The 27156-nt window shown below is 43.0% G+C and overlaps 1 protein-coding gene across 1 annotated transcript; it reads right to left on the bottom strand.

Annotated features, from left to right (window-relative positions):
• Positions 1-300: 300 nt before the first annotated feature.
• Positions 301-27156, bottom strand: KCTD17 (potassium channel tetramerization domain containing 17). Its single transcript, XM_063427452.1, has 6 exons — positions 26475-27156; positions 25803-25911; positions 22958-23043; positions 2077-2172; positions 1429-1554; positions 301-989 (listed from the first exon to the last, which is right to left on the bottom strand). Exons 1-6 carry the CDS (start codon positions 26658-26660, stop codon positions 909-911), a joined length of 684 nt encoding a protein of 227 aa, XP_063283522.1. The 5' UTR covers positions 26661-27156; the 3' UTR covers positions 301-908.

The following is a 27156-nucleotide window of genomic DNA, read 5'->3' as shown; positions in this document are numbered from 1 at the left end:
TTTATGAAAAAATTACGGTCAGAGAATGTTTCCAAACCAACTAATTTCTCCTAGAATTGGTAATCCCTTTGTCAGTTTTCCACATACTCTGATTTAGTGAACTGCCACATGAGAGTAGATGATTTAATATGCAGGATGTTTTTCTGGATTTACACAGGTTTATTCAATCTGCATTTCATTAGGAGGTGTTAGTGACATATATAATAATTTTTTTATTATTATTAATATTATTGACATAGCACCAACATATTCTGCAGCAGTGTACAATTTTACAAAGGGGATATAAAACAGCATATAAGTGACAAGCAACTTAATGTGAACAGAAAGAGGAGCGGAGGAGGGCCCTGCTCCAACAAGTTTACAAAGCAAAGTAATTAAAGTCATGGCTGGTCACCTTCTTCTCTTCCGATGGAAGCTCCTGCATGGAGCTTCTGTTAGCTCCCCTGTACTAAACCCTGCAGTGCAGGGCCAACTCACTGACTGACTGCATCAGTGGAACACTCTCAACCAATGAGCTGAGCCCTTTATTGCCACGCTAGCTCAATGCAGGGAGCTTCTGACTACAGATGGGGTGGCAGTGGACATCTGGTGGACCCCAGGTAAGTTATCAAACATCCTCAAATAATTTGACTAGGTACCCCAGTAGAGTGCCAGGGCACTCCTAGCACCATAACCACTACAGTCGTGCCTGCAGTGTTTCTTTAAGGACCCTGACATACTATATTTAATTAAATCTATGATCGAGCATAGCTAATATTCACTAATTTCCTCTATGAGCCTTTTATCCATAAACCTTACAGGAAATGTTTTTTTCAGGACAAGCCTGGGAAATGCTATGGACTAGGAAATGATTTGGAACTTGTCTGAGTAGAGACATTTCGGAGATAAACTCACACAAGTTATTCTCTTCAGTTTCTTTCTCGCTCCTCCTGCAGCACAATACATTCTGGGTTCAGTACATTGTCCTCGCCTTGTTCACTGTTACAGCTCTGCCAAGCAATGAAAAAGGATAATTAGCTGAGCTAATAAAAGAACAAGACGATGTGCAGCACATTAAACGAGGAAGCAGACTGCAGTGCAGTCTATTAGAAGAGCCCACATTTGCAGACATAAGGGTATGAAATACATAGGATCAGTACAGAAGTCGATTGCTATGTGTAGAGAAGGTGACTGATTAATTACGGATTCTGTGTTCCGAGAGAGTTGGGGTTAGCACAGGATATATGTCATTTTGGATCATCTCTGCAGAGATTACACCAGTGCAGGATGCTCGATGTGCAGGAGAGAGAATTATTACAGGAAGCAGTGGTATGTAATGACCTTGCATTCCACATTAGGTATAACAGCAGGGTGTCAGAGATTTGGTAATGTGTTATTCGCTATGTGATGCAATACGAAAAATGCTGTACTCAGAAAAACGCTACATACCGGTACGGTGGAACAGGCTTGGGAACTTCTGGATTTGAACTTGTTCTGGAGCTCTCTAGATACCACACATAGAAACTCTGCTTGTCCTTCACTGCTGTAACTGTATGGAGACCCCACATTCACCAACTAAAGGGAGAAAATTAGTATATTTACTATTCCTGGTACATAGTCCTAGTATCACGGTTTGTGGACATTTCACGTCCACACTAAAGCAAATATAAATATTGATCACATCCCTCGCTACTTCTAGACTTGCTTTATTACTGTAACATATTACATATCGTTCACTATATCTTCATATATAATGAGTAATCATATAATAATAATAATAATAACAAAGTATTTAACCAGGAAAGGCACATTCAGATTCCTCTGGTTTCCAAGTACGTCCTGGGGATGTTACTTTTGCCCAACATCCATGGGGTGTTACTATTACCCAATTTAATGGGTGCATGTTTGTTTATTTGCGTATTTGCTTGATTATTTATTCCCCACTCACAGTACTGTACTGTAAGTAGTAAGCCAGTTGTTTTTCCTAAATGGCTAAGTTTATCCCAAACATGTGTAAACATACATTGAGAATCCGCATGGCATCAACATTTTACCTACCACAACCAACAATATAATGTGTCTTTGTGGTGTTGTTACCTGCTCAAATTTCCAGCTGTCAGACATGGTGGAGACCATCTGAGCCAGCTCTGCTTCCTGACATTGCAGAACCCGGTACACATGCTTCTGCTGGAACTGTAAGAAACAGGATATTACAATGGAAAGCTCTGGAAATTGATGAATTTAAGATAAAGTAGGTGTTGTTGGGGATATTGGAAAAAAAAAAAAAGAAAGATAATTATGCACCAAGACTGTTTGGGTTACCTTTCCATCATTAGTTAAAGGAACAATCCACTGCCCAAATAAAAAAAACAAAAAAAAAAACATTTAGTAAAAATGATCACTCAAACAATTACCATGAGAGTCTACTTTTCCCCTAATCCCAAAGTGATATTTAGCGGATATACCCCCATAGGAACAGAAAAGAGGGAGACCCTGGGGGAGAAGAGGACAAACCTCCTCCCTCCACAAGGTCAACCAAAGTAGGAAACCCCAACCTTGTGGTAACGCTAAAACTTGACTTTTAATGGTCTTGAATTAAAATGCAAATACGAACAAGGGAATAAAAATAAAATAGAAATGGAAATAGGGGGTGCAAACACTATCACTCGGGGGGCGGGGCCGGGCCGCCGGGCCGACTGGCAGCCATCTGCCTAGGCTCCAGCACCGAGCCTACTAAAACATCGTAAAGAGACATTACCGACCGTGTCAAGGACGGATTGTCCGTCTCCACTCAACAGAGAACAACCCCAGCTTTAACCAGATACCTGGAAGACGCCTGTAGCAACCGGGACGTGCTAAAACAGCTACCCCGCGGCCTTCTTGCCACCATAAGCCTCCATGCAAGCGGCCGCCGAGGACATACAAACGACTGGGAGACACATCCAGATGAGACACCAGGGTGAGAGACGGACGCCCTGCAAGAGGTACCATCACACTCAGAGACCTGCTTCGGCCCCGGGCTCGGCCCCGCTTTCCCCCCCTGGCCGGCGGGGGTCATCCCGGCCGCATGGCGGCGGCCCACACAATGGCGGGAGCTCCCGCGTTGGTCCCACGCTGACCGCCTGAACTGGCAAAGGCTGCCTGAAACACAGCCCGCCAGCAGACACCGATACGGATGAAGAGGGAGGCCTCCGTCCACTCAGATGAGGAAAAGATCGGGCGCCGCCCTGGGGGCCCCGACAGCTGCTGTCACTCGGAAGGACCCCTGAGCAACCAGCCCCTCCCGAGAGAAGATATGGACCCGGCCTCTGGGTTCAGGGGTGGCCCAGAGGAACTATGCCCCCGACACCGTGAGTCCTGTGGGACGGGAACACACCAGCCTTTCCGGTATACCGGTCGCCGTGAGAGGGTGGACCAAGTATGTGGCCGGCGCTCAGTGGGGCGAGAGGGCCCAGACGCTTCACAGATGCATATGGGGTGCTGGGGAGGTGCAGGAGACGGATGGGATGAAGACTCTTGGTGGGGGGTCTGTAAGACCAATCCGGACTCTGAGTGCCCACGGAACCTCAGGGCATCACGCGGGGGAGCTGGATATGACTTGTGGAGGACTGACGGTGGATAGATGGCCTAAAGGGCCCACAACGGCAGGTGTGGGATCGGCCCTCACCTGGGGTAACAGATATTGCTTCACTCAGTCCACACCATGTAAAGACACTGTTTAGTCTGGCCGTGATTAAATAACAAAGCCATGTTCTACAGTTCACAGACTTAATTTCCACGTTTGCATATACTTTTCAAAGTTGGGATGGAACGGTCAAGCTCCTGATAAGGCCACTGGAACTCATTCACTAAATCACAGGAAGCTGATAAGGCCCTGGATAATCATTTTTGTTATTCTGAAGCTCGAATCAGTTTTGCTAAAGCTACATATGCCATTGTTTTCTTATGCTATTCATGCTTAGCTCAAATTATGACCATGCTATTTACATCTCAAAAGCCCCCTAGGGCCTCCGCTTGAGGCCGTTTATTATTTTCGTTGCCTAGATAGCCAGATGGATGTAAAACATGATGTAGGTTAAAATGCTAACATATCCCAATAGGAAGACGCACGCTACACATATAGCTACACGCCACTGGCTATTCATATTTCAAAAGCCCCCTAGGGCACCCGCTTAAGGCCGTTTATTCTTGTTGACTAGATAGCCAGATGGATGTCAACCATGATGTAGGTTCAAATGCTAACATATCCCAATAGGAAGTCGCACGTTACACATGTAGCTACACGTCACTGGCTATTTACATTTCAAAAGCCCCCTAGGGCCCCCGCTTAAGGCCGTTTATGTTTGTTGACTAGATAGCCAGGTGGATGTAAAACATGAGGTAGGTTAAAATGCTAAAATACCCCAATAGGAAGATGCACGCTACACGTATAGCTACACAACACTAACTATTTACAGTTCAAATGCCCCCTAGGGCCCCCGCTTAAGGCCGTTTTATTTTTGTTGACTAGATAACCAGATGGATATAAAACATGATGTAGGTTAAAATGCTAACATAGCCCAACATGCAGTTATATGACAGACAACTATTGCTTAATCACTAGAAAAGGCGTAAGACATTTGTAATAGAGCCAACATACACCAGGCAATTCACGCCGCAATGCTTGTAAGTTTAACCCTGCAAAGTTTGTTTGAATACGATTCTATGTTTTCACCGAATTCGCCTCTGCGTAGGCGATACAATGCATTTCTTCTCTTCTGCTGCTAATTAAGCCTCTGCGTAGGCAACAAATCGTCTTATTGAAAGTTACTGCATAGGCCCCTGCGAGGGCAACCACTTGCCTTACTATGACCCAATTCGAAATTTACGCTTATGTTATGAAACAATAAAAATATTTAAAACAAACACTATCACTCTAGGTGTGGATGGCAGGTATATATAATACAACCCACTAAAACCACCTAGTGATACAGATATTATTGCAGCATAGAGCTCACTAACCCTGTTCTAGAATATACCATAAGAATAGGCAGCCTGGTAGGGCTAAGAACAGGACATAGGGGTAAAGAGAGATGTAGATATAATGGCCACATAGGTCAAAGGAACCTCCTAAAAACCTTCCATAGACAAAGGAAGGAGAGAAAAGGGAACCAGTGAGTCACTATTAAACCTCCTAACAATGGGGATACTGGTATATAAAGTGGCAAACAATGTTGTTGCAATATCTAGAGTGCAACAATAAATGTAACACAAGTAGCAACAATCCCTGTTAATGCATAAAGCTAATTAAAGCTGGCAAGTGTAGCCAGCATAGCCACTTGAACTAAATCAAAGAAATAAGTGCAGTAAATCAAATACCCCAAAGAAGAGGACTCTTAAACCATAAAGGGAAAAAAAACCCTCCCCCCTTATTAATTCTCTCCTAGTAACCCCCAAGATTGCCAACTCTACACAAAATAGCCGCTGTCTAAATCATATTAAAGGCTGCAACCCCTATCCTGCCTGACGCGCGTTTCGGCGCTTCTAAATGCGCCTTCGTAAGAGGCAAATCGGTGGTCCTTCCGTTACTCGGCTCTTTTATATGTATCGAGCCGACGAAAAATTGAGTGGGTGTGTGAAACGTGTTTGCGACAAAACCGGCGTTCGAACTGGTACCGCCCCCTTTGTGTGCGTGTCACTAAGGATTGACAGGGTATACAGATAGGTATTAACCCCTAGAGTACCATCACCTAATAGGTATTAACCCCTAGTGTTCCATCACCTAAGAGTACTTAACACTTGATTCATGGGATGAACAATATGGCTAACTTAACATGGTGACATTGTACTTGAATGTTAAAGTGACCACATATACATTACACACATAATGAAGGGAATTGAACCACTGAAGTTCATATTAATAAAAAACTAAATAAGTCGAGGGGCGGAGCCTAACGCCGAAAAGGACCAGACGCCATATCGGGTAACTCCGACTATCAAACTCCCAATCACCCGAAAATCAGCCCCAAAAACCCGCCATCCAACATCAAAAGCGCCAGCACTACACAGGGGAGACCCCCAGGAATCACCCAATGCCCTTTCGGTACACCCCGAGGCAGGCAAAGCCGAGAATCAAAGCCCGGGCCTACCTCCCAGCAACCCACCACGGCCTAGATTACCTGCTCGGCGGGGACTTCCTCAACGACACGTGGGACGCATCCCAGGACACCTCCAACCACGAAACCTCAGGGATGGGGCGCAAAACCCAGAAACCCCAACAAGGTACAGTGACAGCACAGCCTGACATAGGCACACTGCTTCAGAGGCAAACACAAGATGGCGGCCGCACAGGGCCCAGACTCCCCACAAGAGACTGACTCACCAGAGCAAAACAGTAAAAGGGCTACTCACTCAAACCCCACACCCCAACAGGGGACCTCAGACCCAGCCACCAAACAAGATCTGCAGCACATGCAAAAAATGCTGCAAGAAATGCAAAGCCTCCTTGCAGCAGACCTACTTACCCTCAAAACCAGCCTGCAACAAATCACTGAGAAAGTGGTACACACACAGGGAGAGGTGAAAGGGATCCAAAGAGAGGTCTCAGCGCTGCAGGACTCCATCCTCCAACTACAACACCACCAACAAAGCTTAGAGGTCCAGCTGGCAGCCCAAGAAGACAAACGCAGGCGCAACCATATTAAAATCTGAGGCATCCCAATCTTGGTCACCAAAGAGGACCTACCACACTACGTGAGACGTCTCATGCAATTGATCCTACCCCCTGCGGTGGCAAGGAAAATCACTTTTGCAAGCATATACCGTCTACCCACTCCGAACAGGGCAAATACACCTCTTGCAGGAGACGTCATAATCAGCTGCATCCTACCACAAGACCGGGGACACATAATGTCAGCGCTCAAAGGCAAGACGCCATTCAAATTCGAAGAGTCCCAATTGACTTTCTACCAAGACCTAACAAAAGCTACTCTCCAATGGAGAAAAACCCTCAGTGATTTCATCGGCCAGTTACGCTCAGTGGGAATACCATATCGCTGGGGAAACCCACGCCACCTACTGGTCACGCATCAAGGGAACACATACAAAATAACCTCTGGCACAGACGCCACTGCGATACTACCAAAGCTAGGTCTACCAACTACGGACAACCAGACCGCCACTCCAGCCTGGGACCCAACGACGATAGAGCCATTCACTCCGAGGACCCAGAGAATGGACACTAAGGCCACATGACGGGTAAGGGGGGAGAAGTCTCCCATCCCAACCTGTTCAAAGGCTAAAATCTGATAATTGTCTCAAGTTAATTTTTTACTAAACCCCCTATGTTGAAGACACACAAATTAAGTCTGGCCCAAATGCCCCTCAAAGTGCTGACCAGAGAAGGCACAGGCAGCCTGGCACACTAAACATACGCACGACACAGAGCGCTACTCCCCCCCTGCCAGCCCCTAGGTTAGGGTCACTACCCCTCAAGAGCAGCTCCCACAGACCACAGAACAGACCTCCCCGTAGAGAGGAAACACTCACTGACAAGCTGCTACACGTACAAACCGACGGCCCAATCTATTGGTAACCATTACAGATCCATGAAGGGGACCAACCGCACACACAACGACCACTCTATTACTATAAACACGAATACCCACGACGGATCGCACCACCAACATCACCCCACGACCTAGGTTACGACAAGCACAACCACTTGACATACCCACAACAGATGCCACATAACCCACAGCCTAGGATTCCATAACCGTTTCACAAATATAAAAATTGTGCCTAACACAACATGTGTATTAACAATCTGATGTTGATTTGCACTTGAATGTTCGATATTGCACATGGCAACTGTACTTCTTGTTACTCGGCACACAAAAATAAAGAATTAAAAAAAAAAAAACTAAATAAGTCATCGAAAGTATTTACAAAAATGTATAAATATATGCAAATTAAGTAATACTGCATACCTATGATGGTAAGTATTGATTCCTGTGAAACTCATTTGTCAATGAAGGGGGTAAACGTAAACCCCTCATTAAGTCCATTGGGGGCCAGGGTGTTAAATCTATAGATCCAGAAACATTCTCTTTTGAGGAGGGTTCGATCTAGATCCCCTCCTCTACGACCCAACTGCACCTTTTCAGTCCCTGCAAACTTGATCCCTCTCGTGTCTCCATGATGATTATTTCTGATGTAGATTACATGGGGGTAAAGAGAGATGTAGATATAATGGCCACATAGGTCAAAGGAACCTCCTAAAAACCTTCCATAGACAAAGGAAGGAGAGAAAAGGGAACCAGTGAGTCACTATTAAACCTCCTAACAATGGGGATACTGGTATATAAAGTGGCAAACAATGTTGTTGCAAAAGTGATTTACTGCACTTATTTCTTTGATTTAGTTCAAGTGGCTATGCTGGCTACACTTGCCAGCTTTAATTAGCTTTATGCATTAACAGCAATTGTTGCTACTTGTGTTACATTTATTGTTGCACTCTAGATATTGCAACAACATTGTTTGCCCTATGTGGCCATTATATCTACATCTCTCTTTACCCCTATGTCCTGTTCTTAGCCCTACCAGGCTGCCTATTATTATGGTATATTCTAGAACAGGGTTAGTGAGCTCTATGCTGCAATAATATCTGTATCACTATGTGGTTTTAGTGGGTTGTATTATATATACCTGCCATCCACACCTAGAGTGATAGTGTTTGCACCCCCTATTTCCATTTCTATTTTTATTTTTATTCCCTTGTTTGTATTTGCATTTCAATTCAAGATCATTAAAAGTCAAGTTTTAGCGTTACCACAAGGTTGGGGTTTCCTACTTTGGTTGACCTTGTGGAGGGAGGAGGTTTGTCCTCTTCTCCCCCAGGGTCTCCCTCTTTTCTGTTCCTAGTTCAATATGTATGTAAGGGGTATCCCCTTTTAGGATTCCCCAGACACCCACCCACGCTGGTTGTCTTTGGCTACTAGCTGTTCTCCTTTTTTTTATATACTCCTATAAACAAAAAATTATTAAAAATCACAATTAAATGCATATTTTCATTGGGGGTATATCTAAAAACAGCTTGAAGAAGCTGGAGATATCATGCCTCTAGCCTTTGCAAGCCATCTCCTTCTTCCCCACCAGACTGTCCAATCACAGACTTCCAAACGCAGCTCAAATAGCCGTCCTTGCAAGGCAGGTGCTCTGAGCAATTGCCTGACATGACTTTAACTTTGACTCTTACAATCAAACTGATGGTATCAGCACACAGATCCAACCCCACATCATGCAATGATCAAAGGAAATTCCTTAACACATTTCTAAACTGTTGTGAAAAAACCTTTCCAAAATCAAGGCATCTAGATGAGCTAGGAAATCAAAAGAAAGTTGTCTTCAATGGATGTGAAGACAACTCTCTCAAGGCCAGCATGTTTGTGTTGTAAGATGGAAACCAGCTGTCTAAGAACAGCATGCTCATTTACGCATGAAATAAAGTGCTGCTAATTCACAACAAGAAGTCAATATCAGAATGATGGAAGAATAAGACATTTAAAGTTTTAGAAGTGCCTCAACAATGTGTAGCAGAATGGATGCTCTACCTACACTTATTCCCTTTTGTTAGGCTGTCCGTACGGCTCCGTTCATTTACCGGATCAACTCTGTGTGGTCCGCTTGTTTACACCTTGTAATTGCCGACCCCCCTTTGCTGTAAACTACAAATTGGGTATTAGTTCAAGTGTTCCCCTGTGTGGCCACTATGCGGATACGCGTCCCAGCGAACGCCCGGGAAACTGGTACCGCTGCCCATCCAACTTCCCGAACAGTTAGGAGAACAGCGTTCGGGAGGCGAAAACTACCGAACATTCGTATTCTAACAGCCAGGGGATGGATTCATCAGTGATCGTGTGAGAACCCCCGAAAGATGACCGGTCGATGCCCTGTTTTCTCTGGAACTGTTTTGGGGCATCACCTCTTGATTCAAATGACATTCCCAAACCACCAAAGGGATCTGAGTGATATTTTGGCAAAGTGTGCGCTCAGGTCCAAGCTATTCGGTGATACTTTCGTGGGGTTCTGAAGTTATTAACATTTATTTTTGGATGTTTTTAAAATATTGTAGATTTTTCTGTACCTGAGAGATATTTGAGTTATAGTTTCTTTTCTCACGAAGTTATCTCTCAGGCACAGAGGATCTTGGGAAGAAAAGCCCTGGAATTGTGACTAAGAAACCCTATGCTAGGGGCAATGAATAAAAACAGTGTGTAGCAGGAACAAAACCAAGTATACTCCCAGAACTGAGTCGTCCAGTTGCGGGGGAGGAAGTGGGATATCTACTTGGTGTTTTCTTGTTCCAGATTTTACTCTTGGATGATCCAGCGGAGAGAAAGTCCCTGTGAGGACTAGGGCTCTGTTACACAATGCTCATCCTCCTTGTTACACGCCATGGCTGCAGGATTGCCAGATCGGCTTTGCTTTTCTCGACACATGCCACTTGTATCACTACAAGATGATGAAAAAGCCATATGTTTCAAGAGGAAAATGAATTAACTAATCAAGAGAATTCATTCGGGATTCCTCCTTGATTATTGAAAGAATTTCCTTCCTGCATCATATCTATAGCCTGCAGGGCAGCACATCAGCACATTTCACGTACTAGCAGCATACAGATATGTGTCCAGAAAAACACTATTGAACTTACAGCCCTACATGCGAGGCATGGGCATTTTTGCATTTACAAGGGTGACTACGGTCCAAATGGGGCACTACACACTGAACAAATACCTCTAATAGATATAGCAAATATGTATCAAAATGCTATATAAAACTCAATATTTAATCTTATTATATATGTGTGCACATAGTACATTCACAATATTCCCACTTACGATGGAACAGCTGCTAGGAAGGGTTGGAAACTGAAATAGTTTAACATTTTTCTTTTAAGATCTATAATAGTGAGGGGGCGGAGCCGACAACCTTCAGGTGCAGACATCATTTCTCCCAGCTCCGTGTTACAGAGACAGAACATTGCCCAAAACTTGAAAACTACCCGACATCCAGGTTCGCCACTACAATCTTGGTGCTGGTGACAGCATACCGGTTCCATGGATGCCCTTTTTGTACACTTCATGCACTGAAACCCGGTGCAGAGTGCCTCGGGCCTACCGTGTGGACATCCCGCAGCTGCCGCACATTCCCCTTTGGGACGGAGAAGACCTCAACCTGGCTCCCCTCACAGCAAGCCAACCTAGGGGAATCCCAGAATCCACAATGAGTCACAAATCACAGAAACTGGAGCCGACGGCACCCACCTCCAACTAAGATATCAGACAGATGCTGCCCGTGATTCCCAGCACAAGGGGGGCCTCCCCAACTCAGCCTGAGGATACTCACAGCCCAGTGACAGAGAAAGCACCAGACACCGAGACCCAAACTGTACCCAAAGCTGAGCCACCTGTAACAAAACAGGACATACATGATTTACTGGCACATTTCCAGGACATGTTCTTTGTGGAGATCAACCTGGTAAAAACAGAATTAAAAGCAATCACAGACCACCTCTGAGTCTCTGAGGAGGACACTGCAGTCCTGAAGCAAGGCATGGCAACCCAAGGTAAAATAATTCAACACCTGCAAAACTCCCAAGCCCAACTAGCTGCCAGACTGGATACAATAGAAGACAAGAGTCGACAAAAAAACATCACAATCAGGGGGTAGATGACACAGTACCCACTGACGAACTGCCACATCTCATCAGGCAACTTATAGCATCGATCCTACTAGCAAAACATGCCAAACAGTTCGCACATGACGGACTCTATCATATTGCTCCTTCATCACAAGCGTCAAGCAACATCCCCAGAGACATCATACTCTGCTGCAGGTCCTATGCGGGCAAACAAAGGCTGCTACAGGCACTGCGGGGGTAATCCCAGTTCCTATTTGAGACTCACTCACTTACCTTCTACCAGGACTTGAGCAAAGCCACATTAATGTGGCGAAAATCAATGCGCCCTATCACACAGCCCCTACAAACAGCCGGCCTCCCCTACCGGTGGGCTAACCCAAGAGTTCTCATGTGCACGAGGACGGGAAGACCCACAAAGCCACTAACCCTTCGGAGGGCCCGAAACTCCTACAGGCCCTGTGATTCTCAACGTCTGATCCAGCCGCACCCTCTCTAGGAGCTTGGGACATTCACAGCATAGCTACATTTATTCCCAGAGGGGAAAGAGACTCAGTCATCTAAATGCTACATGACCACACAACTATACAAGTTTAATATTTATATTTTTCTCCTTTGTTTTTCTGTTGGTTATTAAGGTTCCTATTACACTATGAGCTGCCACATGGGCAGTTTTGTCTCTGTACACCTACTTTCACCTACTCACATAAATATAATGATGCTCCTGAAGCTACAGATTAATCAACATCAGAGCGCAAACTATTTACCCAACTAATGCAAACATTTCCTAAACGCAAAGCCCACCTGATCTTTAAACGCCACCCAAGGGGAACAATCTATGAGCCTAGAATAATACCACATAAACATACTACTAGGATGATCTCACACTTGTTAATCCTAATAACTGAGCTGCGCAATTACTCTGACCTAAGGTGGTTGATGGCACTCCCCCACGCACTACAATGGCCACAGAAGCCAATGGGTCGAGGCAGGATGGCGTCCCAAAGCATAACTTAACCACACCAACACTTCGAGAGAGGAACATACCCACATACAAAATTTATCTTCCTTGAGAAACACACCTTTCGCACCATATATCTTCTTTATGATTTCTAATGTTATGTGACAATAACCACACCTAGACAAAATTAGGTTGCGCGTAGCAATGTCGGATTCAGGTTGATTTCCCTTGTATTACGGTTGTTCCCTCCACTTAGTCATATTTTAGTGCAGATAGCCTGCCTATCCTAGATTCTAATACCTAATTCGACTGCACTAAAATTTTCATACTTCTCATTTCCTTAAAAAAGTGCTGAAACATATGTACATGCGCACTCTCAATTTGCCTCATTTATCTTAATGAAACTTGTCATGTGCATACTGTGTATTCTTTGTGGAAATCAAAGCACAAAAAAATTAAAGAATATAAAAAAAAAAGATATATAATAGTACAAGACGTGATTGACACTCTGTCTCCTCTGCTGAATTTGATGGGGAAATTATAAAACAACAATATAACCACCAATCATCAAAGTAGCAATTATCTTTATTCAAATGAAATAAGTCACAGAGGAAAATGGTAGCATTCATTATATGATATACTGGATTTATATGATGCCAGCTGATAAATTACCTTGAGACTATTAATTAATTACAATTTTAGCCTTCTATTCTAATGCAAAATAATAATACTTTTTTGAGTCGTTCGTGACCTTTAAATAAAGCTTTAATTAGTGTAGCTCATATTTCTGATTCATGACGTTTGTAGTTTTCTTATCGTGTTCTTTTTGATCCCTGAAATGCTAAAATGTAATTTTATTTTCATTATCATTAAAGCTTTCAATCACACCTCCCGAGAATGAACCTTAATTCTGTGGGCTTCAAACATGTCCTTACATTGATAATAGTGAAGCTATTCTTACCTTAATGAGAATGGTAAAGAATGTATCAATCTAAGCATTTCTATGTGTCCTTGAACAACCTATAGGCTATTCAAATACAATGGGCAATCACACCCCCCTGATGGGCTTTTATTAAAGGTGGGGGAAAGTTAAGGTTTTATTCCATATCTTAATGGCATTTTAAAAAAGCATGTGTAGCTACTAGCACATAAACCTATAGTATAACTTAAATTTCTGTATATTAACATATACTTTGAACAACATATATTGTTTGATAAGTATATACATGGAACCAAGGATAATGTATGGGGTTTGTTATTCTATTTGCAGTGCCAAAGAAAAGGTGACATAACACATTTATATAGATTGTATAGAAGGTGTCGGTTATGCAGCTATTATAGCATTTAAATATACATGTTGTGGGAATTTTTAAAAAATGTTATTGGTTAGTTATTTTACATAATTTTACTTATGTTTTGATATCCAACAGGAGTGTTTCTAGGTTCCAAAAATACCTGGAGCTTGAAAATATACTCAATGACCCCTTCCCTAAGGTCACAATCTGACCTCTACAATCCTACAGCTACTACTAGCCAGCCACCACTGTATTAAAAACATACATTGGGATCAATATGCAATCCTATATAACTATTATCACCTGGTCTTCCCCTAAATCCTACCACATTCCGCACACTATATATGGATGGTGTTTGCCATATACACACTGGCACCTTAGCAAAACCTTGTGCTCTTGTCGAGAAATGCACTTCATAGCATGTACATACAATACATGGTTCTCTCAAAAGAGTTATTATTTTAAAATATTTAATTAGCATTGAGGAAATATATATCTAATGCAAGTTGTGTTAATTAAATTAGGCACACGCCTATGATTAACAGACAGGTTAAGCTGAATGTTATTAGTATTTACATACTACACAAGTAGTCACTTGAGAGATTAGCTTTTTATTAGTGAGATACAACTCTAATGGCACAGTGACTTCCACAAAGACTAAGCCAGTACAAGATTTTTTATAAATGAATGTCTGGAGCAATTATGGAGAACCCATGACCAGGTCTGCCTTGACAGTAGAAAACCATTGACCCAAGGCCACCCAACGAACACTCCCAAACAGGGGTTCACACATACCACTAGACAAAACCATTAGGTCGCACACTGGGCTATTTATACTACAAAATCTGGACATTATTCACACTGGCGGACAGATGAAATCCATGCTTGGATGCTTAAAATTAAATTATTGTCCGACTATTTGCCTACTAATCAGAGCACTGAGATTTTCCTGGTAATGTTGCCCAGCAAGTCTCGTCTTTCTTCAAAGCAAACCAATCCGACTCAGAATTAAAAGCATGGGAAGGCTCTGGTGTCTACAGAATGTCCCTGCAGGCTTTTTAATGTAAACACTGACTTTTCAGAGAAAAGGCAGTGTTTACATAACTGTCTAGGAGCACCTCCAGTGACAGTCACTCAGACGGCCACTAGAGATGCTTCCATGGCCAGTGCAGCACAGACATTTAGCATCTCCATGTTCTGCATGGAGACGCTGGACATTCCTCATAAATATGCCTTAATTCAATGCATCTCTCTGAGGAGATGCTAATTGGACAGGGCAGATTTTGATGATCTCAGCCAAGGAGGCACAACAGGGCAGATCCAGCCGTGACAAGACTTGTAGGCGCTAGAAATAAAGTGAGTAAAATCACTTTTTATCTTTCTAACATGGTGGCCGGGGGTCTAAACTATGTTTTAACAGCTATAGTGTTAGGAATACTCGTTGGTATTCCTGACACTATAATGTTCCTTTAAGCTGTAGTGGGTCTGGTGACTACAGTGTCCCTTTAATGCTCTTTAAATTAAACCTAACTTATGTGTGCCATAACACCTTAGTGTGTAATATGTGTTGTCCGGATCCAAACATGACAATATTGTCACATGCACACACATTATGTATGCAGATATATATAGATATATTTAGACACCTAACTTTCCAAATACTTGGAATAAAAGCTGAACTAGAGAACTTTTTTAGCCTGTTATTTCATTTGTCGGTTATCCACAAATTTGAATTTAAATAATAAATCCAAAAGCTAAGTTTACATTTTTTCGAATGCATTTTGATATTCTTTTAAAGTTTATAAAATATTTTCTTTTTCTTTTTTTAAAAACAACGCATTATTAATAGAATTCAGCATTTTTGTGCACTTTAATGTGCAGGGCTGAGTGAAAACCTAAAGGGACACTATAGTAACTATAACAACTTTAGCTTAATGAAGCAGTTTTTGTGTATAGATAATGTCTCTAAAGTATTACTGCTCAATTCTCTGCCATTTAGTAGTTAGATTACTTTTTTGTGTTTATGCAGTCCTAGCTACACCTCCACTGGCTCTGACTAACACAGCCTGCATGAAAATGCATGGTTTCATTTTCAATCAGGTGTAACTTACTTTAGAAGTTTTTTCTACTGTTCTGTAAATTGAACTTTAATCACATACTGTGGTCTCCTGCAAGGTCTTGCAAACTATTAACAGAGCAGGAGATAAGACATTTTAAATTAAGCAGAATTTGCAATAAAGGAAGTGTAAACATTAGATGACTCTTTACAGGAAGTGTTTAGGAATGCTGTGTCACATGCTGTGTGACTAGGCTTCATAAACAAAATGGTTTAACTTTGAAATGTCAAAGAATTGAGCGGAGAGACTGGAGTAGCATGATTTATACACCACTAAATGTATATACGTAGAATATATGTATGTATGTATGTATGTATATTCAATAATATAATTATCAGATTATTAGATTAACTGATGCAGAGCTTTTACAATTGACAGACAGAATGTGCAACTCTTCACCACCTTTTCTCACCTACATCCTATAGAAACAGTCTATATTTTCAACTATACCTTTTCCAATGTCAGGAGAATTTGACAAAATTAGACTGATTGCTAATACATGATATTTTAACATTCTGCCAAATGCTGTGTGTAACAAATTAAATTACTGCTGTAGAATCGGAAATTAACTATAAACTCTTACCCTCTTGTTTCAGTGCATTAACCCCTTAAGGACCAAACTTCTGGATGTCATGTGTCCTTAAGGGGTTAAAGGACCACTATAGGCACCCAGACCACTTCAGCCTAATGAAGTGGTCTGGGTGCCAGATCCATCTAGGGTTAACCCTGCCTGCTGTAAAAATAGCAGTTTTAGAGAAACAGCTATGTTTACATATGGGCTAATCCAGCCTCTAGTGGCTGTCTCATTGACAGCCACTAAAGGCACTTCCGCGCTTTCCACTGTGATTTCCACAGTGAGAAGACGCCAGCGTCCATAGGAAAGCATTGAGAATGCTTTCCTATGGACTGACTGAATAGGCGGGCGGCTCTTGCCGCGCATGCGCATTCAGCCGATGACAAAGGAAGGAGGAGGAGAGTCCCCAGCACAGAGGGAGCCCCGCTGGGGAAAGGTAAGATTTTAACCCCTTTCTCCCACTTCAGCCCGGCGGGAGGGGGGACATGAGTGTGGGGGGGACCTATTAACACTATAGTGGCAGGAAAACAAGTTTGTTTTCCTGGCACTATAGTAGTCCTTTAATTGTAATTGTAATAACAATAATAATAATAATAATAATATGTTGAATGAAAACTGACACTTACGTAATAGATGAAACACACAAAGTAAATTAGGTCATTGCAATTTACTTACCTAAACCTTAGATTTAACCTGATCAAAACAGCTATGTATATAAAGAGGATTACATTTTTCATAACTACACATGGGTGGATTAAGTTTTAGAGCAGACAGGACAATTGGCTATGAATGATTATGGACTAGGCAGTACCTGCACCTGGTAGGTGGATAAAACAGGTCTCTCCCCCAGGCATCAATGCACTTTACCAAGGACAAACAATAACTTGTTAATATCACCTTTATGCTGATGACACTCAGATCTACCTCTCCACCTCTGACCTCTCTCCCTTTTTTTACTCTCATGTCAGCGACTGCTTATCTGGCATTTCTTCCTGGGTGGCCTCTAACCACTTAAAGTTCAACATGCACAAAACTGAGTTCCTTCTTCCCTTTATATCTACGCTGATTTCTGACTTTTCTATCACTGTTGATGGTATCATTATCTCCCCATCACTCTAAGTCCACTGCCTCTGAGTTACACATGACTCAATTCAGTCCCTTATACCCCACATCCAATCGCTTTCTTCATCCTGCCGCAACCACCTAAACAATATTTCCAAAATAAGTCAGTTTCATCACTAAGCAATTCATCTACTCGCTGTTATTTCTCATCTTGGCTACTGCAATTATTATTATTAAGCTGACCTCCACCAGGTCAGCTTCCTCTCTCCACCAGGTCAGCTTCCTCTCTGCTATCATGGACTCTAGAGTGGTTCAGACCCAGGTGAGTGGGGTTTCTGAGCACCTCTCCCACTGGACTAGCTCTCTCCTTCCAGGCAGGTATTGTCCCCTCTGCACTTGCCTGTTATGTTTCTCTCCCAGTCAGTTATTGAAACCTCTGCCTACACTGCCTCCAACTCATGGCCAGATCAACATAGGGGCTGATGGAGCTGCAGCTCCAGACCAATGCCCATGGAATGGGCCCATTAAAATCAATGCATCTCTATGAGGAAAGTTTCTTTGTATGCATTCAGAGGGTGAAGACACTGAATGGCAGTGCTGCACACTAGGCAGTACTGCCCCAGGAAGCACCTCTAGCAGCCATCTAAGGCGTGGCCAGTGGAGTTATCCCTAGGCTGTAATGTAAACAGTGCATTTTATTCTGAAAATACAGTGTTTACTGCAAAAAACCTGAAGGGAATGATTCTACTCACCAGAACAAATACAATAAACTGTTGTTGTTCTTGTGACTATAGTGTCCCTTTAAGTATGGAAGCTTAAGAAGGATGTATGGGAATAAAACTTGTGTGGACTGGCTGACAATAAAATTAGTTAAGGTAATGCAGACTTTGGTCTCTCTAACACTGTGGCATGTCCCCTTTCTTCTACACTCACTACATACACCTTTTCTCTGTCCCAGACTATATACCAGGAGCTTCTGCCTGCTAGTAAGATGGCAAGGAGACAAGTGGACATGTGAGCGCTAGCGGACTGTCCTTATAAAGCATAGAGAAGGCACATCATTTGATGCATTTATGTCAAGCTCAAGGTGCTGTCTGCATAGTATGCCCTTAGTTGGACAGCATGCATGATTGGCAGGCAGCCTGACATGCATTCATGCCAGGCTGACCTTCCAATTATTTGGACAGACATGCCCCCTTTTTGGGCATGTTCGCCCCTTCTGGTAGTTCTGGTCACGTAACTCGTGTCAGTGGCACACCCTTTTACCCCGCTCATTGACTTCCTGCTTCACTGGACACTTCTGTTAGGGGGTATGGATTTACTTGAAAGATGAAAGCATAAATTGGAGAGAGATTAGCATAGAGTATGTGTTTTCGTGTAGTCGTGCATCCTTTGAGTTTCCCTCCAACACCATCTCCATCAGATACATGAGACGCTTGAGAGGTATGATTGTTTTAGTGTTTTTGGTCAATAAGATTCTGTAAATAGGCCCATCATAATTTTCAGCACCAGGCCCACTGCTCCAACTACTGCCTTTACAAAGACATTTGTGGCTCTCAGGCCTAGCTCCTACTTTACTCATCCAGGGAATCAGAGATCAGTACAGACAGCAAACATGTCTGAAAACTCTTTTACTGGGATCCCTGAACACACCAGATAGGACACACTATCACACAATACTTTATGTACACTCAGGACCAGCTTCTATCTGCATTACATTTCATTCATGGAGACACGTTCAATTATATACACAATATACAAAATCATATAGGGAATCATTCAGTAACTTACATAACACAATACACACAATATAATATTTATAAAGGGGTGGGGAAGAAACACTGGCAAGCAATGCTTTCCCTGCCTGCCTAAACCATAATATGGAAATCTACCTGAATATGCAAATTAACCAGCCTTGTTATTCAGGTAGAGCATATAACTGTTTCAAGATCATTACAACCAACAGATGGCGCTGTACAGGCTTTCACGATTGTTAACCACCAACTGGTTTTGCTGCACAGGCTTCACTGCCAAATCCACTTAGTTCTTAGAGAGCATCAGGACAGGAAAGCACACAAGATATTTAACAAATATCTAAAATACATACCCTTCACCTATAATGGGCACAGGGTGATCTAAACATAAGAGTCATCCAGGGACCTACATGTCTTGTGCTCACAGTAACGGTGACTACTATGACAATCACCTCTTCCCTTGTTAGACTGCAGGACTTCTTTCGTGCAGCACCAACCCTTTGGAATGCACTTTCCTGCGCTGTCAAACATTCTAATCTGCCTTTCTTTAAACGCTCTATAAAGACATTTTGCTCAGGGAAGCCTACTACTCAATTCTGTAGCTAATGCATTTCACTTAACCAATACATGCCCCCATCTCACTCTCACTATATAAACATCATGCAAACTTTGGCAGTCAGGGGCAAAAAAATACCGCCCCTTTAAAAGTGCCACCTGAGGCAATGACCCCAAATATGCACGGGCCAGCACTGTTTGCAGTCCCCACCTCTTGTGTCTCACCCCTACTATTCATCTAGATAGTATGTTCCCATGGGAATATGGCTTTCAACTCCTCTTGCATTTGTTTGTCATGTTTTGCATTGTCTCTTAGATGTATTGTACCTTTGTCTTTTTACTTCTACCATGGACAGCGCTCTGGAATGTGTTGGCGCTTTATAAATGAAGCATAATAATTATAATAATTCCGATTCTCCCAGGGCAGACATGGAGGATTCACAGGAATGTCTGCTTAACAGAATTCACTGACAATATTAAAACACTGTCGTGTCACAAGAAAATGCATATGTGATCTCAAGTTTATCAATGGCAATCCTAATATGATGCTGTGTGTTTTTGGTTCCAAGATCTCTGTTTGGATTACACTTAATTATATTTATGAATTATTTTGCTAATCCTTAAAGGGTTACTCCAAGAACCATAACCACTTTAGTGATTTGAAGTGCTCATGGGGTCTGCAGTGATGTATTTTGGATTTGTGCTGCCCTAGGCACGACTAAATTTGGGCACCCCCAAAATCTAAATTTGCCCCCCGAATTCGTGTCAAGGCCATTTTTTTGACTGACAGACACATGCCCTCATTGATACATGCACTGATATACACTCACTGACAGATACACAGTCATTGGCACACCCACTCACTGACAGACACACACTCTCAGAGACACATATAAAATGACTTACACACACTGACACACACTCACAGGCACACCCATTCTCACTCACAGACACACACTGACAGCTATACTCACTCACAGTCAGGGCCGGACTGGGGATTCCAAAGCAGCCCTGGAAAAAAAATCTATGCTAGCCCCATAAGTCATTGCGACATATATTGTCGCATGTAATATGTAAGGCTATGTCTTGCCACCTTAGATGATTGATTTTATATATATATATATATATATATATATATATTGCTTATTCCAATATAAAATATTGGTCCTTCCTGTGTCAGTGCATCATAGCCTTACATATTACATGTGACAATATATGGCGCAATGACTTATGGGGCTGGCATAGATTTTTTTCCAGGGCAGGGCCAGTTGAGGGGAGACCAGCACGACGTGGGGGAAAAAAAAAAGGTGAGTAAAAACACACATACACACACACATAGCATGACAGACACAAACCATGACACAGACAGACCGTGACACAGACACACACACACCGTGACACAGACAGAAACACAAACACCATGACAGACAGACACACCATGACACAGACACACACACCATGACAGAGATACACACATACCATGACAGACACACACCTTAAAAAAGACACACACACACACCTTGACACACACACACACACACCATAACACAGACAGACCATGACACAAACACACACACACTATGACACAGACACACATTACATGACACATGCAGACACACCACGACACAGAGAGACCGTGACACAGACACACACACACACCGTGACACAGACAGACACACACACATTCCATGACAAACACACACACCGTGACAGACAGAAACACACACACACACCATGACAGACAGACACACCATGACACAGACACACACACCATGACAGAGACACACACATACCATGACAGACACACACCTTAAAAAAGACACACACACTTTGACACACACACACCATAACACACACATACACACATTACATGACAGACACACACACACACAATGACACAGACACACATTGCATGACACAGACAGACACACACACCATGACACAGAGACACACACACACACCCCATGACACAGAGACAGACACACACACCATGACAGACAGAGACACACACACACACAATGACACAGGCAGACACACACACACCATGACACACACACATACACTCACACTGACACACATAATTTTTACCTTTGTGCTGGCGGCCGCATGGGGAGCTCAGTTTGATGGTGGCTGCATGGGGGAGCTCAGCTGGCTCTTCTGGTGGCCGCAGAGGGAGCCGTTCTGGCGGCCGCTGGCTGGGGGAGCTCTTTTGGCGGCCACAGGGGGAGCAGGCTATTCTGTCTCTGCTCCCCCGCCCTCGCGCGCAGCTTAATGAGACCGCGGCCGGAATATGACGTCATATTCCGGCCGCGGTCTCATTAAGCGGCACGCTGGGGCGGGGGAGCAGAGACAGAACAGCCTGCTCCCCCTGCGGCCGCCAAAAGAGCTCCCCCAGCCAGCGGCCACCAGAACGGCTCCCCCAGCCAGCAGCCGCACGTCAGCCAGCTGCCTTCCCGGCCCCAGGTGCCGACGGCCCACCGGGAAATTTCCCGGTATCCCGGTGGGCCAGTCCGGCCCTGCTCACAGTAAGCTGGACAGCCCCAGAACACGAGGCAAACAAGGCATTTGAGACCTTTTAAATTGTGCTGTTGTATTGAAAGATAATAATGCGTCCAGACATCACGAATGTAACAGTCACAAGACATGTTTTAACTTTAAACAATTGATAACACAATGAATACAAAGAGGAATGGGTACAAAAAAAGTAACCTTTAAAAAAAAATCAAAAAAATCAAAAAACAAGCCCTTGATAGATTCTTTACAAAATGTCCTTATTTCTCCTCAAAATGTGGTAATTTGGTTTACTCCAAGCATGTCCACCACATGTGGCAATAAGACCACCTTGTCCACAAGTACTCCAGCTATTTTATTATAATGCATATTTGCCATTGTGAATGTGGGTACATTATTTTTTAGTAACTTGTAACTTTAGTAACTTGTTGAACCCACTGACCGAAAACGTATTACACATACACAGGTTTACCTGACTGGCTTCGGCCTCTTCCATCTTCTCACGGATAATTTTAACCAAGGAAGCAATGTTATAGAACTCTGCTTCTTCTAGAACTCCTACCAGAACAAACAGACAGTAAGATGATCATAGAGACTTGAAGGGAAATGATAAAATAAGAACATGTTTAAAATAGTCATGGATGGACATAACAAAATTACATGGTTAACAAACACGTAAAAATCAAGATCATGGCTCAGTAAATTAGATTTTTAACTTTGTAGTTCTCACTTTGCCAAGAGATGCAAACATTTTTATTTATTTTTTTAAAAACGAAACATTGTGTTCATTTTTATTTTATAATTTTTTTTAAAAATGTTTTTATTATTTATTTAGAATTGGCACAAAAGACTAAACTAACAAACAAGTCATGGAAAAATAAATGAACACTTTGAAATTAAGTTATTATGTCCTCTGAAGATTCCAGGAGTTATCTTACCTTACTGTGTTAAACTGTTTTAAAATGATTTAGCACTGAAATGATGACCTTGGGTGCCTGCTCTGTATTTCCTCGGTGATTGTTAGGGAAGCACTGGATTCACAGGCTGAGAGGTGGAGCGATTGGTGACCAAGATTTAATTGTTAGATTGTTAGGTAAGATGGCACTGGAGGTCTCCAGGCCACATAACAACTTTATTGCTGCTAGAGTGGCCCTTTAACATTAACACTGTCATTAACAAATATATGCACCTACAATGGGCACAAGCTGACTTAAACACAGGAGTCACCCAGGGATCTACCGGTAATGAGAGACATGGAGTGGCTGGGGGGAGAGCGGAAGAGAGGGAGAGGGGGAGAGGGGGGAGGGGAAAGGACTGGGGAGAGTGAATAAGACACTTAGAGGGGCTGGTGGGAAAGGGAATGATACACATGTAGGGGTTGGAGGGGGGAGAGAATGATACACATGTGGGGAAGGGAATGATACACATGTAGGGGCTGGGGGTATTTGAGACACATATAGAGGGTGGGGGGGAATGAGACACATGGAGGGGCTGGAGGGATATGAGACACATGGAGGGGCTTGGGGGAGGGAATGAGATACATAGGGGAGCTGGTGGGGAGCGATAAAGACACATGAAGTTACTAAGGGGGAGGGAATGAGGCACATGGAGGGGCTGGAGGGATACTGTATCCTTTCTCCACCTGGTATCTATGGGCAAATCTCACTAAGCATCACTGGGAAGAAGTAGGGGCTGGAGAGAAATGTACATACATGTTTGCTACTCACGATACCATTTATGATTACATCTTGGGTATGAGGGAAATAGATTGGTGAGTGGCAGGAGAAATTCGAGAGGTTACCTTAACCAAAAAGAGACCAGGGACACTAAAGTTATAAATACATATTTGAGTTAAAGTGTTCCTTGAAGTAAATCAGGGGAAACAGAATGAAGAAGAATTTAATGAAATTAAGAGATTGTATGTGAAATGAAGTTAAGAAAGATTGATTTAGGGAGTGAGAAATGGACTGTAAAGGAGATGAAATAGGTGTATAGGGTAGAACAGAAAAGGTGAAAAAAGCCAGTTAAAGGGAAACTCCAGTGCCTGGCACTGCAGGTCCCCTCTCCCTCCCACCTCCCAATCCCCGGTTTTCACCCCTTCAGGTCACTTACCTGAGACCCTGCCGATGTCCCTCGGCAGTGGTTTCGGGTCGCCGCCGCTACTTCCAGTCATCAAGTCGGCCGGTGGGCGAGACTGATCCCGCCCACCGGCCGGGGACACCTAATGCGCATGCGCATTAGAGCTCTCCATAGGAAAGCATTGAAAATGCTTTTCAATGCTTTCCTATGGGGAATTGAGCGACGCTGGAGGTCCTCACACAGCGTGTGGACGTCCAGCGATGCTCTAGCACAGGTTTTTCGTGCTATGGACACGGAAGTGCCCTCTAGTGGCTGTGTAGTAGACAGCCACTAGAGGAGGAGTTAACCCTGCAATGTAATTATTGCAGTTTATGAAAACTGCAATAATTACACTTGCAGGGTTAAGAGTAGTGGGAGTTGGCACCCAGACCACTCCAATGGGCAGAAGTGGTCTGGGTGCCTGGCATGTCCCTTTAAGACTGTGGTATCATATTTTGAAAGCAATTTAAAAAGCAATGCATTAAAAAATATATGCAAACATTTGAAAACTATTCAAAACAATATTTGCATTTGAAGTTTAAATATAATGTATTAAATTGAGGACTAAGTTGGACAGCATTGAAATATGGTGCACACATGCTATCTGGTGGTACTGGTAAGTTAAACAGACAGTGTAGCATATATAAAAAAATACACGGAACACCATAGTTAATTAAAAAACTGTTAACCATATGATTTTATACATATACTGACACGAATAAAAACACCACACCAACTAAGCATTCACTTTTTCGAAGAAAAAAAATAAATAGATTTGCTTTTTTAATTTGGGATGACAAATTGCATCCTTCTCACTGCTGGATGTGGATAAGTGATATTTCTAGATTTCTACTAATAGAGTATATACCAGCAAAACATTGAATATTCAAAATTGCCCCACTGTGTAGGCAACCTTCAGCACTCCAGATGTTTTGGACTACATCCCCCATAATGCTCTTACGGCTATAATGCTGGCAAAGCATCATGGGAGGTGTAGTCCACAACATCTGGAGTGCCAAAGGTTGCCTAAAAGTAGCTAACTAGACAACCTCTGACAGGCCCGCTTATGTGCTTTACACAACCTTACTCAACCAGGCACGTTTCTGATATCCACAATGGCTGGAGTGCATGGTATTATTTCTAATGGGGGTGAGAAGCTATCACACCAGAACCTTACGGGGAGTAGTATAAGATTTTACCTTCCATACAGATATTTTTGTCAATTACAAGTTTCCCGTGTCTTAAGTAACGTAGGATGGCACCAAAATAAGCCGGATCTCTGTCGATGAGGAATGCTCCTGTCTCATCCTAAAAATAGATGAGAGATAAATATAAATGTGAGGTGAAATATGGTGAAGGGTGGGTAGGGGCGGAGCAGATATTGTGTGTACGTAGATGATTGAAAAGAAATGTAGGATCGATTAAAAAAGGGGTCTCAAAGTTGAAAATAAATTACTTTCTTTTTACTGTAGAATGCAAGAATGAGAAAGAAACGCAAGAGGAAAAGGATAAGGAAGGGAAGAGAGCTTTATACAGAAGGAAGAGAAAAAAGAAAGGGAGAGAAAAGAGATGAAATAAAGAGGAAAAGGAAAGGGAGAGAAAAGAGAAGGAGAAACGAAAAAGAAAGGGAAGTAGGAGTAAAAAAATGGAGGTAGAGGTTGAAAGGAAAAGAAGACATGGTGGCACAGAGATATTTGAGTGTATACCTTGAGAGAAAAGAAAGGAAACATGACAGAATGATAGAGAATGAAGATATATAAGAAAAATGGAGGGAGGCGAGAGATGGGATAAATTAGATATAACAGGGTGAAGTGGAGAGAAGGATTGATATGAGAGAAAGAAGGAAAAGATAGACTTATTTAGTGTCTCACCATCTCCGACAGCAGCTGGGACTCTTGACACAGACGGCAGAGGAAGGTATTGGGCTCCCGGCAGAGGGTCTGCTTTGTAGTGAGGAAAACAGTGCCCCCCACATTGAGTCGTACCCACTGGCCCACCTCGCCAACATTCCAATGAGTGGGCACCTCGCCTTTGCCTTCTGCCGGGGCACACTGCATTCTCTGCCTCTGAATTCTTACAGTCCCAGTTAGTAACACCTGTAAATCTACTGAGTTCTGCAATACATCAAACACTTTACAATATTGCTGGAGGCCTCTCTGTGTGAATTGACCTGCTGCTGGCCCTGGACCTAAGGCTGTCTCCTTCTTTGTTTGTTTCCACTTCTCACTTATCTGCCTGGCAGTGTTTATCCCCCTGTTTATTTTGTTTTTCCTCTTGCTTTCATTGTCCTCCTTCTCCCCGCCTTCCCTCAGGGTGCCTGTGTCTCCTCACCGCACCCTCTCTCCTGGGATAGGTTGCCACAGAGGTGTGCCGTGTACAGATACCTGTCTCAGTGTTTCTCAGCAGCATCCCATCTGTCACAGGATCACTCTCCTCTGTTCCATAGCAATCTTGCAAAACATTGCATTTACACCATTCCCCTGATGCACCAATAGCTTACAGTTCATTCAAATTCAAGGATGTATTAACGTGGAACAGCTTGTACCAAAACAT

Source organism: Pelobates fuscus, chromosome 7, assembly GCF_036172605.1.
Source record: "Pelobates fuscus isolate aPelFus1 chromosome 7, aPelFus1.pri, whole genome shotgun sequence".
Lineage (NCBI taxonomy): Eukaryota > Metazoa > Chordata > Amphibia > Anura > Pelobatidae > Pelobates > Pelobates fuscus.
The sequence above is the reverse complement of the archived record's forward strand: the minus strand, read 5'-3'. Positions and strand labels throughout refer to the sequence as shown.

What these genes read in the sequence shown, in the direction of transcription:
- KCTD17 (XM_063427452.1), bottom strand. Translation starts at nt 26,660, where the DNA reads ATGCAGTGTGCCCCGGCAGAAGGCAAAGGCGAGGTGCCCACTCATTGG. An exon ending in CCCAGCTGCTGTCGGAGATG is followed by an intron (nt 25,912 to 26,474) that starts GTGAGACACTAA and finishes ATCTATTTTTAG; the next exon opens with GATGAGACAGGAGCATTCCT. An exon ending in AAGAGGCCGAAGCCAGTCAG is followed by an intron (nt 2,173 to 22,957) that starts GTAAACCTGTGT and finishes TGTTTCTTACAG; the next exon opens with TTCCAGCAGAAGCATGTGTA.